This window comes from Zingiber officinale, chromosome 4A, assembly GCF_018446385.1.
Source record: "Zingiber officinale cultivar Zhangliang chromosome 4A, Zo_v1.1, whole genome shotgun sequence".
NCBI lineage: Eukaryota > Viridiplantae > Streptophyta > Magnoliopsida > Zingiberales > Zingiberaceae > Zingiber > Zingiber officinale.
The window spans coordinates 22,580,826-22,599,775 of record NC_055992.1 but is presented as its reverse complement, the minus strand read 5'-3'; the positions used below and the strand labels follow the sequence as shown (position 1 = coordinate 22,599,775).

Here is an 18,950-nt window from a genome sequence, read left to right as displayed (position 1 = left end):
ATATAAATACCTTCCTGCTTGCATGGTATAAATAGTTTTCAGCCTCTTTTAACTCCTTTTCTTCTTCGCTTTAACTTCCGAAACTCCGTTTGCTTGGGTGATTTCGGCCAACCGAAATAGGGCTCACCCGAACCCAATTTCCGGCCTTCTCCTCGAGTAGCCTTCCTCCCCGGCTTAACGTCCATCGAACGCCACGCACGTTCTTCTCGCCCACCGGTGTACTCTTCCGCAGCTCTCTCGTCCTTCGGACACACCGAGCCCGTCGGCTCCCTTCCCGTGTCGTCCTTCTCGCTAGCTGCGTCTTCCGCTCGACTTCCTGTGCTCCTAAGCTCTTACACACTCAGACACATGGATCAAACACAAAGCAGGACCTAACCAACTTGATTGATCAAATCAAAACAACCACGAGGTCTAACACTTGCCAACTGGTTCTTGATGAGGATTGAAGTCCCTTTAGTTTCATCAATCGAATCTTCAATCATCTAAAATAATTCTTCTTGATCGTCAGGAATAAAGCATACAGACGTTACATAATGAATTAACCTGGACAAAGCATCAGCTAACTCATTATTGCTTCCTTCAATATGCTCAAATTTGATGTCCACTCCTGTTCCTGTAATATAATCAATGAAAGAGATCCATCTGACCCTTGAGGGCTTGTTTTGCACGGTTTTGTTGAAAAACTTGATAATCGCATGACAGTCTGTCCTAAGAATAATTTCCTTTTTATCCAGATAATGTATCTTCATTGCAGTTAAGGCCTCCATATATGCATATATCTCTGCATCAATTGTTGCTTTGACTGTAGGGAATTTTCCACTTGTATAGGCACAAACTCGTTCAGTATTTCTTGAATCAAATTTTGATTTTTTCCATTTGCAAATATCTCCCCATCCTTCCATAGAACCATCTGTTTCTATAATAATATAAACATCTGTAGGGGGAAGTTCTAAATATAGGAGTGCCTGAACAATTCTTCTAATTTTTTTTACAATTTCCCAGTCAGAAGTTTTGAATTTTCGATCACCATTTAGGGATATTTTGGAGTAAAGAGGTCCCAAAAGAGTACTTAGATTCTCAATATATGACCTTGCATAATTGAGAATTCCTACCCAAAATCTAAGACCTTTTAGAGTTTATAGCTTCTGTTTGATTTTTCTGTTTCTTATAGTAGCTCCGAGAAGCTCAATTTCTGGTTGAGCAATCTTCATTTTAGAAGGTGATAATACCAGTCTTTCTTTTGCACAAATATCGAGCATCTTAGTTAAATGTTGGACATGAGCTTCTTCTGAAGATGAGAATACTAATATGTCATCAATGTAAACTACTAAAAATTCTTCACAATCCTTGAAGCAATTATCCATTTTACGCTGAAAAATAGCTGGTGCATTTTTCAGGCTAAATGACATTACTAACCACTCATATAAGCCTTGTGGTACTAAGAAAGTTGTCCATGGAATTGAATCAGGGTTCATCATTACTTGATGGAAGCCAGACTTTAAGTCAAACTTAGAAAATATCCGACTATTGCCTATTTTCTTCAAAATTAGATTGATGCCTGGTAAAGAATACTGATCTTTGTAGGTACTATCATTAAGGGTCTTATAATTGAATACTAACCTTTCTTTGCCTTTCTTTTCTTAACCAGTGATCGGATCCATTGTAGTTCCAGATTGGACAATAAAGCTATAGTCTTGTATCTATTGGTGCTAGGTCTAATAACCTTAAGTGATAATAAAGCATCAATATGCACCTTGAAACTGGACTCCATTGCAGTCCATTGCAGGGGTAATATGCTTCAAGGGTTTATCTTGGATAGTTAGATCTGGATTAATTATGTCCAGAGTACATATAACCTTGTTTTTTGTCCAATGTAGAATAGGATTTTCTCTAATGTATCTAGCATCCTTTAATCTCTGCATGAGAGGTGCAAATTGTAGTTTAAAATTGGTATTATAACCACAGCATACCTTAGATGCTAATTCATCATTCAAGGTTATAAATTCTTCTTCATCCATCTCCAATTTTGGAATAGCATGTGTTGAAATGTTGACTTCCGGTGTAGTATTAATGGTTGTAATACTTTTGTAGAATGTATTTCTGATCCTTTAATTCGAAATCCCCCTGCTATTGCTCTAATAAAATTACAACCCAAAAGCATTTGAATTCCATCCTTTAAATTCATGTGCAGTTGATAAGTAAAAGGAATTCAGAATTTATGGGTACTTATAGTAATCATACCATCCTTGACTTTCATCCTTGTTTCTTGTTAAAAATTTATACCCGAGAAAACAACCTTGTAGTTTATTTCTTCAAAGGCTTCCTTTGGAAGAGCATTCTTGCAAATACAACATTTTGTTGCTCCTGTGTCCAGACTGGCTTGAACTTTTGTGTCTGGAATACCACGAATATGGAAGATTATTTCCATATTATATAGTCTGTTGAGTAAAGATTTTGTTGGAGCAGAGAATGCTACTTCTTTTTCATTACTGTTATCATTTGTTGAGCCAAATGCCCCTGTATTTCTTTGGGTAGGAGTCAAAGTCGCAACTTCTTCAATTTGAGGAGTAATAATTTTTTCCAGAATAGATTGTGCCACACTATCACCTGCTTTAAGTGAAATCATACTGTCAGAATTATTTATAAGTAAGATTTGAATTTCACCTAGATAATCTGCATCAATTACTCCTACTCCCACATCTAACTTAAGTCGTACTGATGCTCCGGATCTTGCTGCCACCCTTGCATAATGTCCTTCAGAGAATTCCAGGCTTATTCCTGTTTTTACTAGCCTTCTATCTCTTGCAGGGATCTGTATTGCTTCGTCAAGAAAAAGATTATATCCTACTGCTCCCCAAGTTTGTCGTTCAGGAATTTTTGCCGTCTCAGTTAATCTTCGAATTTTTAGAAATTCAAAAGTTACCTTTGTCACCTCCTCTTTCCCCGGAAGAAATGGCACAAATTCCTTATCAGAAGTATGATCTTCATCATCGTTGTCTTCAATCATAATAGTCTTCCCCTTTTGTTTAATAATACTAGACTGCAAATGTTGTGTGTAGTCCAGTAATTCTCGAATTATTTTTTCCTGCTTTTGATAAGGCGGTATGAGTTGTGTTTCCTTGTAAGGGATTGCTTTCCCTAAGTAATATTTAGGGCATGATGGACAAGCAGTCATTCTGCATTGTAAACAGTGAATATGCATAGTGTCAGTTGTAATTATTTTGCAGAAAGTACAGTAGAGGTACTTGGTTTCAGAAACGGTTTTATTTTCCTCCCATTTATGTGGGCAATTCTTCATAGTATCGCCAACATAGACTTGAGAACGCCATCCACATTCTTTGTCACCTATCATAAAGACATCTTCCCATTGTAAATCTTCTAAGGCATATTTTGCATAATTGATAGGTCCAGCTTCTCCCTCAGAAAGACTACAAATTGTATCTAAATCTGGCTCATTTAAATCGACTGATAATATATCATAATCTGAAGGTAAATCGAGTTGATCCATAACAGTTGCTCTAGCAATATTTCCAGTTTTTCTTTTGCATTCTCTGGCAAAGTGTCCTGGTTCTCCACAAATAAAGCATTTGTGCTCTTGTTCAGCCTTCTTCTTTTTTAAAACACGTACATATGTATCATGTGGTTTTCCTTTGTATGTTTTTGACTTTCTTAGACCATATTTCTTTTGTTTTCCTTCATAGTATCCGGGAATAGGTATTTTGCTACAGAAAGCCAAATCTTTAACACTTCGTTAAATTGCTGCTCTTTTGCATATTTCTGCCAAATATTGATAAATAAAATGTATTCTAGGCATTACACCAATTTGGTTACCTGCATGACGTACCTTAAAAGCAGCTTCCACATCATTTGCGATTAGTGGTGGAAGTTTTCGGAATAATTTATCCGATAATTCTGGACTGATAAACATCCTTCCTGATTTTGCTGCTAAGACTCTATAATCATTCAGAAAATTGAATATGTCCTTCATATTTGAGCAGGTAAGTCTTTCAAGGTCAATATATGCTTGATCTTGTTCAACTGTTGTTCCTTGATAAGGATCTTCTAATAGAATAAATCTCCGAATAGCTGATAACACATTTTGGGTTTCTCCTGCCATCTGAATAAGCTCCTCATATTCTCGTGCATAAATCATTCGCCATTGAATCCACATCTTTTTTTCATTTTCTCCAAGAAGATTTTCAATAAATTGTACCTTTTGCATATTATCAATCTAGGTACGCTCATTAACTAAATTATTAGTAATTGATTCCCAATGAGAAATAACATCATGATACTGACCAATATCTTCAGGGAGTACTAGCATGGCTCCAGTAGTTTGTTGTGCTGAAGGGAGTGTCCATGCTTGGTGGTCTAGTGCCTTCCCTTTGAATTTACCCTTATAAGGCCCATTATCTATAAATTGAGGAGTTGTACCTTGAGCTGGAGGGTAATTAATTTGCCCCATTAATGGCTCATTTGGTTGTCGATAATTAGAGATTGCTGAATCTGATGTGGAGGTAAAGGCCTTTTCTTTTGATAAACTTTGGACTAGCTTCCGAAATATTGGGTATTCTAGCTGTTCCACTATTTGTTCAGTGTGAACATGTGCTGCTTCCTGTCCTTCCGCTGCTTCTGTATTTTGCTGAATATTTAAATTTGCAATATCAGTAGTTAATTGAGAAGTTTCACTTACCCAATTAGTGTCAGAATTTTGTTGATCATCATTTTGTTCTGAGCCTGTTCTATAAAATTCATACCACGTTCCTCCTGGTAGTCCTTGTGGTATCCTGTCAAGAAATTTTTCAATAATCATATTTTCTTGTATAGGATCATACCAGTCATTAGTGTGTGGTGGTTGTAGTTGTGCTTCTATTTGTTCAACATGTTGTACTACTTGTTGCCAATATACTTCTGATTCTGCATCTGAGCTTTCCCAGTACATGGGTTGTTGTGTCAGATCAGATATTTAAGCTGGATAATCTGTTTCCAAATTTTGAAGATCTAGGAAATATGTTTCAGGATCTTCTTCTTCTTCTTCATATTCTTGAATTTCCGATTCAGGGGGTGGTTCTGGAAGTTCATCAATATCCCATTCAGGATCATCTTCCCAGGGAGTGCTATCCCAAATACTTAGAAACGTATATTCCTTTAGTTGTTCCTCTGTTAATATTTCTTCATTAATAGTTGGGGTTGGTGTATATTTGACCATAAAATCATACCTTCCACTAGGCTCTCCTAGTGTATCCCATATTTCAGGATAATCAAAGAAGCAAGGTGCCACAAATTCTTCTTCATTTATGTCTTCAATATCTTTTTTATTAACTCTACTGAGCCTAGGATTTTCGGTGGATTGATATCCTGTAAAAGCTAGTGAGATTGATCCATCCAACAGGGTAGTTGTGCGTACAACCTGTGGATTTCTGATTTGTGATACTAGGGGTGGTTGCAATATCCACCTCATTCCTTGTAATTCTACTGTAGTTCTTGGAGTTGCTGGAACTGCATTCATTCCTGTACTAACCAAGTAATCTGCAACATTTTGAATATTATAACGAAATCCTGCATGACTTGTATTGGTCAGTCTGCCTATTAGTCCTCTTGTAATTAATAGATTGCTTTCCGCAGAATTCCAGTTTTCATAACCATGTATTTGAATGGCAAGCTCAATATGATGAAAGAAATCTTCGATGTTGATTAATAAGTTTGGTGCAATATAAACTAATTGACTACCTTCAAAGAGGTCAGGTTCCATTGTGTTGATAATTGATCTATCATCACTCCATCTCGTATCTCGCAGGACTATTAAAGCATTAGTGCTTGCATTCCTGCGATGAAGGGCATGTATGCGAATCATAACTAATCCTAAATGGATTAGTTGCATACCTTCTTGTCTGAGTATTGCATAACTTTCTGGGTTGATTAAAGATAAGTTTTGTTGCCCTTCAGTCACTAAAATTCTTGTTTCAGAGTAATGCTGATAAACTCTATGTCTTGGTTCTGACCAATGAGTACTGTAAAGTGTTTTTGCAGGTACTAGTGATGTCCTTCTTTGTTGGGATAATTCTAGTTCCACCTCAAGATTGAGCTAGCTTTCCAGAGTTCTGGTATTATTTCTTCTTCCTGAACCGAAATCCTAGGCTCAGTAGAGTTAATAAAAAAGATATTGAAGACATAAATGAAGAAGAATTTGTGGCACCTTGCTTCTCTGATTATCCTGAAATATGGGATACACTAGGAGAGCCTATTGGAATGTATGATTTTATGGTCAAATATACACCAACCCCAACTATTAATGAAGGAATATTAACAGAGGAACAACTAAAGGAATATACGTTTCCAAGTATTTGGGATAGCACTCCCTGGAAAGATGATCCTGAATGGGATATTGATGAACTTCCAGAACCACCCCCTGAATCGGAAATTCAAGAATATGAAGAAGAAGAAGATCCTGAAACATATTTCCTAGGTCTTCAAAATTTGGAAACATATTATCCAGCTCAAATATCTGATCTGACACAACAACCAATGTACTGGAAAGCTCAGATGCAGAATCAGAAGCATATTGGCAACAAGTAGTACAGCATGTTGAACAAATAGAAGCACAACTACAACCACCACACACTAATGGTTGGTATGATCCTATACAAGAAAATATGATTATTTAAGAATTTCTTGACAGGATACCACAAGGACTACCAGGAGGAACGTGGTATGAATTTTATGGAATGGGCTCAGAACAAAACGATGATCAACAAAATTATGACACTAATTGGGTAAGTGAAACTTCTCAATTAACTACTGATATTGCAAATTTAAATATTCAGCAAAATACAGAAGCAGCGGAAGGACAGGAAGCAGCACATGTTCACACTGAACAAATAGTGGAACAGCTAGAATACCCAATATTTCGGAAGCTAGTCCAAAGTTCATCAAAAGAAAAGGTCTTTACCTCCACATCAGATTCAGCAATCTCTAATTATCGACAACCAAATGAGCCATTAATGAGGCAAATTAATTACCCTCCAGCTCAAGGTACAACTCCTCAATTTACAGATAATGGGCCTTATAAGGGTAAATTCAAAGGGAAGGCACTAGACCACCAAGCATGGACACTCCCTTCAGCACAACAAACTACTGGAGCCATGCTAGTACTCCCTGAAGATATTGGTCAGTATCATGATGTTATTTCTCATTGGGAATCAATTACTAATAATTTAGTTAATGAGCGTACCTAGATTGATAATATGCAAAAGGTACAATTTATTGAAAATCTTCTTGGAGAAAATGAAAAAAAAAGATGTGGATTCAATGGCGAATGATTTATGCACGAGAATATGAGGAGCTTATTCAGATGGCAGGAGAAACCCAAAATGTGTTATCAGCTATTCGGAGATTTATTCTATTAGAAGATCCTTATCAAGGAACAACAGTTGAACAAGATCAAGCATATATTGACCTTGAAAGACTTACCTGCTCAAATATGAAGGACATATTCAATTTTCTGAATGATTATAAAGTCTTAGCAGCAAAATCAGGAAGGATGTTTATCAATCCAGAATTATCAGATAAATTATTCCGAAAACTTCCACCACTAATCGCAAATGATGTGGAAGTTGCTTTTAAGGTACGTCATGCAGGTAACCAAATTGGTGTAATGCCTAGAATACATTTTATTTATCAATATTTAGCAGAAATATGCAAAAGAGCAGCAATTCAACGAAGTGTTAAAGATTTGATTTTCTGTAGCAAAATACCTATTCCCGGATACTATGAAGGAAAACAAAAGAAATATGGCCTAAGAAAGTCAAAAACATACAAAGGAAAACCACATGATACACAAAAAGAAGATGGTTGAACAACAACACAAATGCAAATGCTTCATTTGTGGAGAACCAGGACACTTTGCCAGAGAATGCAAAAGAAAAACTGGAAATATTGCTAGAGCAACTGTTATGGATCAACTCGATTTACCTTCAGATTATGATATATTATCAGTCGATTTAAATGAGCCAGATTTAGATACAATTTGTAGTCTTTCTGAGGGAGAAGCTGGACCTATCAATTATGCAAAATATGCCTTAGAAGATTTACAATGGGAAGATGTCTTTATGATAGGTGACAAAGAATGTGGATGGCGTTCTCAAGTCTATGTTGGCGATACTATGAAGAATTGCCCACATAAATGGGAGGAAAATAAAACCGTTTCTGAAACCAAGTACCTCTACTGTACTTTCTGCAAAATAATTACAACTGACACTATGCATATTCACTGTTTACAATGCAGAATGACTGCTTGTCCATCATGCCCTAAATATTACTTAGGGAAAGCAATCCCTTACAAGGAAACACAACTCATACCGCCTTATCAAAAGCAGGAAAAAATAATTCGAGAATTACTGGACTACACACAACATTTGCAGTCTAGTATTATTAAACAAAAGGGGAAGACTATTATGATTGAAGACAACGATGATGAAGATCATACTTCTGATAAGGAATTTGTGCCATTTCTTCCGGGGAAAGAGGAGGTGACAAAGGTAACTTTTGAATTTCTAAAAATTCGAAGATTAACTGAGACGGCAAAAATTCCTGAACGACAAACTTGGGGAGCAGTAGGATATAATCTTTTTCTTGACGAAGCAATACAGATCCCTGCAAGAGATAGAAGGCTAGTAAAAACAGGAATAAGCCTGGAATTCTCTGAAGGACATTATGCAAGGGTGGCAGCAAGATCCGGAGCATCAGTACGACATTGTAATGTTAATTAACATTACAATATGGCATTATTTATTAAGAATATTCTAAGAGATATTGTACACACAGATAAAGATTTATATATATATGAGTATGTGTTAATTAACATTACAATGTAGAATTATTTAGTAAGAATATTATAATAGATATTGCATACACTCACGAAAAATGTGATAATGCTTACGCCAAACGCCCCTCATCGTCGGCCTTGTGATGAGATGAAGGGAGGTAAATTAGGTACTGAGCGGCCCCCTAAGTGGAAGGGTTATTTGCCGCAGCCGTGACTTGAACCTTTACCCATTGATGCAAATCTACCGCTTAGGTACCAACTCAGCTACACCCTGGGGCAATAGATATTGCATATGCATATGTGTCTTTGTTAATTGTTATAATATAGCGTTATTTGTTAAGAATATCCTAATAGATAATGTATGTAAAATGGCAATATAATTCTTTTAGATAAATCTAATATTATGTTATCAATTGGAATGCTAATATAATTTTATTATTTCAAATTTTTATATTATAATTTGGAATTTATCTATTGATAATATGCATCATGTTAAGATTTTTTTAACATCTTTTATAATCTCACATAAATAATTCTAAGTTATTTTCTTTCTTTTATTTCCTATCCATCCCAATTTCACCATTCCAACCGATCCAAAACAACTGCTACAGACTTTTAATTATCCAATCTTGATAATGATGATTTTATACCAATTTTAACAATCATGCTATAGAAGATTCAAGTTATAAGCTACCATGACTGATACATAATAGGAAACGTGCCAATAGGATTTATCCAAATTATCAAAAGTTACAGATTGAGCAACTAGTGTAGTTCTTGAATGACTAGGGAAGGTAGCAATAAATTAAACAACATTATAGTGTAATAAACAGATTCCGCTCTTTTTCGGTAGATTGTATTGACCTCTATCACATTGTCTCAATCAATATTCAGATAAGTATGCTCTTGTGCATAGCAAGAAAACAGAGAAGCAATATGCATAAGTCAAACTAACGTCATTTAATAAGTGAAAGCCATGACATTGATGTGGCGTGCGGAGAGCAGAAAGGTTAGCATGAAGTAGGGAAAATATAAATTCAAGAATCTGGATAAAACAGAAGGAGTGTAACGGATGGAAAGAATGAAGTATGAGCAGACAATTGGATACTTACCTGCTAGGCAATGCTTCAGAGGCACGCATAAGGTTTCCCCAAAAACCCACTGCTGCCACAGATGGCCGTCCAATCCTTACATAGGGTGCCAATAATCCCACTAGAGCAATGTCAACGACTATCCCAACCAAGAGGTCCGCAGCATACAACTCAAACTCGGCCCAAAAATCTTTCCCCCTCTTTTGAACTTCCGCAAAAGTTGCACAACAAGAATCAATAATTACCTGCAGTGATTCAGTGATAAGAAACTGACATTCTAAAAGAAACTTCTCAAACTGATCCTCCATTCTAACATAGAAAAGGTCGAAATTATAGAACTCAACAGACCTCGGTTGCCACTTTAAAAAGAAATGATGGGTCAGCAAGCATCCGATAACGAAGCAAGGAGCAACTCCTAATGGAAGCACCAAGCGGCCACCACGCAGCCTTCATTAACAAAAGAAAGAAGCAAAGATGAGATCTTTGATCCGAAGCAACTATCTTTAGCTGAAATCCACACTAGAATACCTCCAATTCAAAGTATCTGAAGAGAAGAACCCTCCGTATTCCTGTAAGCTTCGCCGCCTCCAACATATCAGGAGGTAGGCTGACGCCACGAGCCTCTGTTTCCCTAATTACCTCATCAAACTTCATAATTGGTCCAAATTCCTTCTCTTCACTATCATCAGCATCCCCTTCTTCGCCGCCACCTCCTCCGCTAGTTCGTCGTCCATCGTCGCCGCCGGCTCCATTACCATGATCAAGGGCCGAAAAGAAACTCCACTCCCTCATCTGATGGAAAAGACTACGTCCAGGAGCCATGAAAGGGGACACAAAGAGGGATTTTGGGATGGAAGAACTAAGACCGAGTGGACTGGGATTGGTGTTGGATTGGATCCTCATACCCTTGATCTCGAACGAACCGGAACGGGCAGCATTGAGGGAAGAAGATTCGTGGTAGAAAGCTCTCGAGCAGGTGGAGGAGGAGGAGAACGCCATTGCCAGCTCCTTCCAGCCGCTCGCGGCTCGCTTGCCTACGTCAAGTTAACAGCGAAGTAAAACCCTTGCGGAGTCGAGCGGTTTACTTGGACATGCGACCGCCACCAAAGAGTATGTTAATACATCGTCGTAACGTCACTCACGTGCGACGCACGCCTCTCATGAAACGCAATTACTTAGGAGTGTAATTAATGGTGTGATAAATGATCAATATCATTAATCTCTACACCATTCATTCTTTCCATCCTAAATGATTTTATTTCTTTTTTTTAAATATCTAATATTATGTTACTATATTTAAGATTTCTTTTGATTGATTGTTTTAAGACAAAAATCATTTTTTAAAATACATCAATTACCTATATTGAAATTTCATCATATTTTATTAAAAAAATTATAATTTATTATATTCATATAAATTATCCTTTTCTATTTTTAATAATTACATAAAAGTCTTATCATAGTCTAACATTTTGTTGCTATAATTAGATTTTGCCAATTTACTGGCAAGAAGATGAATATGGATTTTTCTCTAATAAGTATGTGGTTTTAGAAATATTCAAACAATATAGTTTCTCTTATTTTTTACTTGTCTATCTTTTTATTCATTAAAAAAAATCTGAATCATTTTGGACTGTATTGTTAATTTTTAAAAATCAATAATATTGTAAAAAGTGATTTGAAATTTATATTCCATAATATTGTTAATTTTTAATTTTAAACATCAACAATATTGCTTATTTTAAACAACACAGTAAAACACTGATTTGAAGTTATTAATTTTTTAAAATTAGTAACATATTCAAAGTTTATACTCCATAATATTACTGATTTTTAAAAATTAATAACATACGATGATTCTGAATTTATACTCCATAATATTGCTCCTGTTTAAAAAATCAACAACACGGTGTTAAGTAAAAGAGATACTGTAGTTTTTTACATTTCCAACATTACAAACATTATAAGGCAAAATACATACCTTTGTTTGGTAACGAATAGATTTCAATTGGTTGATTATTTGAAGGAAAAAAATTCGTGTTTAAAGACATCAATTTCCTATATTGAAATTTCATAATTTATTTCCATAAAAATATTATAATTTATTCTATTCATAAAAAATCATTCATTTCTAATTTTTTACTAATCACATGAAACTGTAATTTAATATTGTGTTTGTTATATTAATTTATTTTTATTCAATTGTTTTATTTTTCTTTACTCGCTCTCTTTGTCCTCCCCTTCAAGAGGGATGTAAATAAGCCGAATCAAGTCGAACAGTATTAGGCTTGAATTCGACTTATTTAAGTTATATTCGGGCTTTAGCTCAACTCGAGCTCAAATCGAACTTTTATCACAAGGTTCGAGCTTGGCTCGTTTTGGAATTACCAAGCTCACGAATAGTTAGAGTTCGACTCGTTATTAACTCGTTTATCATAATTAACGAATCTACATCGTTAAGTGAGCTTGGATTCATTTTAGAACTTATTTTTTAGTTCATTTTAAAACTCGTTTTATAGGCTTCTTAAACGAGTTCGAAAACTCATTTGAACAAATATTCAACAAACCTAACAACTAAAATAATATAAACTCAACACATCATTGAACATCCCAAACTACAACATTAAACTTCCAAACTCAACATATCATTGAACATGTTCGCGAGCCCTTAATCAAGTCGAACTCGAGCCCGAATTCACGAGCCTATAAACAAATATGTTCTTGAGCCCTTTAAACGAGCCGAGATCAAGCCTCAGCTCGAACTCACAAACCTATAAACAAAAATGTTCGCGAACTCACGAGCTGAATATCCTTAAGCTCGAACTTGGCTCGATAAAACTATCGAGCTAGAAATCGAGCTCAAGCTCGATAAGATAAACAAACAAACTCCAACAAGCTTTTTATCAAATCGAGTTCCGAATAGCTCGCAAATCATTTGATTCATTTACATCTCTACCCTTCATAATGTTCTCTTAAAAACACCCTAATTGCAACCCTTTCTCCGAAGCATCAAAATTGTTCTTCCCTATCACATGCCTTCCAGAGCCATACGATTGAAATCCTATATAGTCTTCGAGCTTCTGAGCATCGAAGCCCTTGAACGTTTGACACTTTCTAACTTCTCATAAATTCCTTTCTCATGTAAACACCACTACATAAATCTGTACGTTTGCACCCAACACACACAAGATAAATTTGTGCTCATCAGTTGAAAAAAAAAAACAAGCTTGAACTCATCATGATCTCGTTGAGACTTGACCTAAATATTTTTAAAATAGAAAATAGAAGAAATATATATATATTTTGATCCTAGATTGATTTATTTTAAAACGATATATTCTATTTTCATCAGTCTTCACAAGTAAGGATGGTCCATGCGCATGATCCCTCCCCTTTCTCCTTGCTTCTCCATCTCATAAATTAAGCTGCAGAAACTACAGTCAGTTTTATACTGCCAAACACGATCTCTTATTCAATCATTGAAAAACAAAATATCATAACATCCTCTATCTCCATGACCGTATCAAGGCATTTTCGGCCTATATCATTTCTAACACTCAGTTTAGTTACAACTGATCATGATTTCATTTCACCAATTTAATTATAAAAATCCAAGAAACAATTATATAACCGCAATTTTCCAAGCCCAAACTATTCCAACACAATACACTATAGAGGGGGTATACTAAAGAGAAACTAATAGGTTCGTATCAGATATTCAGATTGCTATACTAGTCCACAAATTGACTTCTCAGGAGGTTTTTTAAAGATGATCGAGGTATTGTTGGGTTAACTAGCATAAAAGCATCAATATTTCAAGTTAATTACTGACGATATTAGACCACAATAACACAAGCATGTCTGGTATACCAATAAATACACGCATCATAAAATAAAATATACCGATCCCCCACCTACCTTCGTCAAGTGCAAACCCTAATTTGCCTCATACCCTTCCTTGGCGGCGGAGGAGACTGAATCAGTAGCCGGGATCTTGACGTAGCCTGCCTTCTTAGGGTTCTCGTCCACATCGTCCTCGTCGATGTAGGCGTCCGAGCCGGAGATCTCGTGCCGGTGGGCAACGAGTGACCAGACCAGGTACATGGTGGACGCGGTGAGGGCGCCGCAGCCGACTCCAAAGATGAGCCCGATGACGACCACGAGGATGTCCTTGGCCCGCTCTTGCAGGGAACTGAACCCAACGGACGCCGGTTCGGCAGGGGCGACCTCGCGATGCGGAAGGAGGAACCCCGCCCGCGGGATCATCGTGGGACGGGGATCGGCGTCGGAGGTGGGGGCGGAGGTGATGATGCGGTAAATGGAGAGGGATCCGGAGACGCGATGGTCGCCAGGGAGGGCGGCGTCGGTGGCGGAGAACGTGTAGGTGATGAAGAGAGTGTTGCAGGGGTGGAAGGGGACGCCGGGGCGAGCTGCGGCGGAAGCGGCCAGGAGGCAGATCACGGTGAGGAGGAGAGATGTGGAGCCGCCGGAAACCAAGGAAGAAGCCATCATGGACAGAGGAAGGAGAACAAACGCCGGTGTGGTTGGGGAAGGAGAAGGACTTGCTACTTGCCGAAAGGCGACTCCTTCTGACTTTTTGGTTCATTTATTGTTTCTAGAAGCAGATTAAATTGGGCCTGCCCACTTTATTAAATGAGCCGAACAATTAGTACTTCTTATGTCACCTTTTCTAATCTTAATTTTAAAGTGTAATTAAAATTTATCCCTGAACTTATCTTATATCTAAAGGTACACTGATTGATAAAGAATAAAATAAAATAAGAGAATTCTAAAAAATATATTTTTAAAAAATAATATGTTTACAAGTTTGATACAATATTAATTTATCATTTCATAAAATAATTATTAGTATGAGTAAAAATATTTAATGATCCACTTAGTTCTATAGCTATCTTATTATGTGAATTGGTAGAGATGAAGTTTGATGGTCCTAAACTTAGCTCAATTCGTCCTCGAAACTATGGTGTCATAATAGAACATCTAACTTATCTCTCAAAGTTATAGCGTACTTTTAGGAATATTTCTTTTAAATGAGGGGCGCAACCAAAATATATTGAGCTTCTGGGCTGCCCGCTACGCACGCTTCCTGATTTATCTTAGTGGGCGGTGAAAAAATTTCGTAGAGTTGAATCGATCATCCATAGGGATAGTCAATGAAATCAATTGAGATTTTTTTTTTTTTAACTTAGCCCTATATATATATATATATATATATATATAAAAGGTTTTTGACTTAACTAAAATTCATCCCTACGAGTTCGTAATATTGGGGGAACCTTTGATTCTTGGTCAGAGGTGCAAAGGCATCGATCAGCTACTCCCACCTAGACCTGACCCCGTGCCGAGTCTGGCCCGGACCCGGCCCGTTGACCGGCACGGGCCCGTAACTGGGTCAACGGGCCGGTTGCCCCTTGACCGCGTTCGCTGGGTCGAATCGAAACCGGCCCGGCAAGTTGCCGGGCCGGTTCCGGTTCAATTGCTGCAAAAACGACGAATCGGCGGTTAACCGACGGTTCAGCCCGCCGGTTTATCCACAATTTTTTTTTTTATAACGGTTTGAACCGTCGATTAACCGGCGGTTCATAGCTGTTGGGGGTGTTTTTTGGGTTATTTTTTTCAACGGTTAGGATCATTTGACCATTTTTTGATCAATGACTATGATTTAGTGTCCATTACTATCAAAACTCTATAAATAGAGACCTCATTTCATTATTTTTACACACATCTTCTCTACTCTTACTCTTAATCTCAATTTCGTATTCTCTACACGCTTTCGTTTCCAATTTTCAATTACAATGGAAGGAGGTCGCGGAGGTGCATCATCTCGAGCTCGGAAGGGAAAGCAAATAATGAATCCGTGGGAGGAGGACCCCAACATTCAATCCACCGATAATGAGATCGAGCATTTTCCGAATCCGACACCTGAAACACAAGGAAGTACCGATGCAATTACTTCTAAGGTTCGAGAACTTCCTCCTCTAAAGTCTTCTATTTTCACTAAACATTTTGAGAAGATCACTCTTCCGTCGAGAGAAATGCGTGCAAAATGTAAAGCATTGCAATGCTTCCTACAAATTCCAAGCTGGCGGTGGCTATGGGTCGTTGAAACGACATGTAGAAACGAAGCACCCGACGAAATATGGACTCGACCGTTCTCAAACACAATTATCAAGATTTTCTTCAATTAGCGATAGTACCGATTCTAGTTTATTTTTATATTTGAATAATAAATTAAGAGAATCATTAGCTAAATTTGTTTCCGTAGAACATCTTTCTTTTAGTTTTGGATCTAAAAGCACATTTGAAGATTTTTGTAAAGAAACTCTTAATCCATATGCTAAACGTGTTCCTAGGACTACACTTACTCGTACAATTAAAAAATTATTAAAATAAGGAAAAAAAATAATTGATGAATTTAGTAAATTAGATAATAAAGTTTCTTTATGTTTCGATATTTGGAGTGATCGTTGGCAAACACATTTGTATATGAGTGTGACTTGCCATTGGATTGATAACTCTTGGAACCTCCAAAAAAAGATTGTTAGCTTATAGAGCTTTTGATGAATCACATAATGCTCATAACATCGCACAATTATTATGTTTAATTTTAGAAGAATATGACTTAACTCATAAAATATTTTCAATATCATTAGATAATGCTAGCTCCAATACCAATTGTATAGATTATCTAAAATTTGTTTGTCAACCTATTATTGGCGGTTTATTTTTTTTATATTCGTTGTGTATGCCATGTTTTAAATTTATGTGTTCAAGATGGTTTAAAAATTTTAGAAAGTTATATCAAACCAATTAGAATTACAATTTCTTATTTATGGTCTCATCCATCTATAATGAAACAATAGGGTAGGTTTTGTAAAATTAATGGAATGAGACCTAAACAATTTTCACATGATGTACCAACATGTTGAAATTCAACATACCAATTATTACAAGATTCATTTCAATATAAAGAATTATTATGTTCATTTTTTGTATAAAATACAAATACTAATATATATTTATTTTCACAACAATGGAATATTTGTAGCAGTATTTGTGAAATTTTAAAAGTATTTAATGATGCAACCGAACAATTTTTCGGTGTTTATTACCCCACTACTCAATTAGTTTTAGAAAATTTTTCTAATATAGTATTAGTTTAAAATGAACATAGTAATAATGAATCTTAATCTCCTTGCATCTTAGCTATGAAAACTAAATGGAAAAAATATTTTTATTTAATTCCTGAAATTTATTTAATTGCATTCACTTTAGATCCTAGATTTAAATTAGAAGTTTTATAAGAAATGTTAACTTTATATTATGACGCTTTAATTCCAATTAAACATTCTTCTTCCCCTGATCTAGTTAATATTATATATAATATAAGAATTTATTTATATGATATTTATAATCAATATTATGCAAAATATGGAACACAAATTAATATTTCTGAAATACAACAAACTACTAGTAGTAATTTAAAACTTACAAAAGCACAACTCTTATTAAAAGAATGGACAAAACGTCCACGAGGATCCTCAAGTTCCACACAGAAACTTGAGAATTATTTTATAACTTCTTTTGATTTTAATGAAGCAGATAGTGAAAATTTCGATATCTTAAAGTGGTGGTCACAGAAGGCTCAAAGCTTTTCCGTTTTCTCCGTGATTGCCAAAGAAATATTAGCTTGTCCAGTGTCAATTGTTGATGTGGAGCAGATGTTTAGTGCTAGAGGCAACATATTAGATGAACGACGATCAACTTTATCTCCCGACTCATTGGAAGCTCAAGCATTACTGGACGATTGGACCAGAGCGGAGAAAAGAATCCAAGGAATGCAACTTTCAGATGATGAAGTTGAAGATTTTAATACTGAAGGAACAAATACAACAGGAACAGGAAATGGAAGTGAGTGAAAATGTAAAAGGATAAAAATGTAAAAAAACTACGTGGGCTTTGATTCCCCTAAAGGGATACGTAGACAACTTAAATAATTACAAGCACTTTTTTCAATAAATTTTAATTTCTAATTTGTAATTTGTAATTTGTAATTTGTAATGTTTAATTTATAATTTTTTAACATAATAATATTGAACCATGGCGAACCGTGACGAACTGTGAACCGAACCGTGAACCGACGGTTCCGAACCGTGAACCGTAACCGTCTTGAGCAATTAAGGTTAAGGGTCGACCTGTCTGAAACCGTCGAACCATCAGTTCTGAACCGTGGTCAGGTCTGCCCCCACCCAACAAATCTCTTTTCAGCCACAGCGTCCCTTGTCTGAGCGGGGGGAGAGCTCTTCCTCCCTTTCTTAGACACTTAGAGCTGATCTTCCCACTCTAGCTTCGTCTGAGTGGGCGCCATCTATCCTTGAGTTGCCAATCGGAGTGATTCTAATGTGGCATGTCTCCTTTTTGTCGCCACCTCTAACTGAACCCCCATAACCCCAATCCAAGATATATTATGCTCCCAAGACAAAGTCTAAATCCAAATCTAAGTCCAACTCGCAAGAGCCAAGCCGACAAAGTAAGCCCAGGAGGATTAGCGCTACACTTAGGCTACCCTCTCATGAATGGATCTGTATGCATGCAACCGAGTCACTCTCCCTAGAGAACATGATAAAAATATAGGACCTGGTAGCTCAAACCTAGGCAGATGCTCAGGCTGTTGGTTGGTCATAGGAATATCGTACCGGTTCCACCGTACAAAAATTTTGTACAAGTGTCGAACCTTTTCTAAACAACATATTGTGTTCTTTAGAAGTTAAATTAAGAATCACAGAAGGAACTTAACATCATTGATTCCAAATTTAACTTATCTGTTCTTGATGGTTTAGATTTGGATCGCAAGCAGAACTTAACACTATTGATCCAAATCCACCTATGTTATTAATTCCATTAAATATTAATTTCCAAAATTGGCTTCCAGGACTGCATGGCGAGGCACATGGCCTTCTTGGATATGGGAGCAACCACCACCGCCTAGACAAAGCCTTTTAAGGAAAGCTAAT

At 36.4% G+C, this 18,950-nt stretch overlaps 2 protein-coding genes across 2 annotated transcripts in view; both read right to left on the bottom strand.

Annotated features, from left to right (window-relative positions):
* The window catches only part of LOC121969701 (protein RETICULATA-RELATED 1, chloroplastic-like), a 41,345-nt gene extending 30,333 nt beyond the window's left edge, over positions 1-11,012 (bottom strand). The window contains exons 1-3 of the mRNA XM_042519930.1: positions 10,444-11,012; positions 10,264-10,362; positions 9,937-10,160 (exon numbers count right to left, since the gene is read on the bottom strand). Of these exons, the coding sequence (XP_042375864.1) occupies positions 9,937-10,160; positions 10,264-10,362; positions 10,444-10,914 (794 nt within the window). The 5' untranslated portion in view covers positions 10,915-11,012. The remainder of the gene's footprint in view (positions 1-9,936; positions 10,161-10,263; positions 10,363-10,443) is intronic.
* A 2,704-nt stretch (positions 11,013-13,716) lies between these two features.
* Positions 13,717-14,529, bottom strand: LOC121969698. The gene has a single exon (XM_042519926.1). The coding sequence runs from the start codon at positions 14,425-14,427 to the stop codon at positions 13,852-13,854; it is 576 nt and encodes a 191-aa protein (XP_042375860.1). The 5' UTR covers positions 14,428-14,529; the 3' UTR covers positions 13,717-13,851.
* Positions 14,530-18,950: the final 4,421 nt, after the last annotated feature.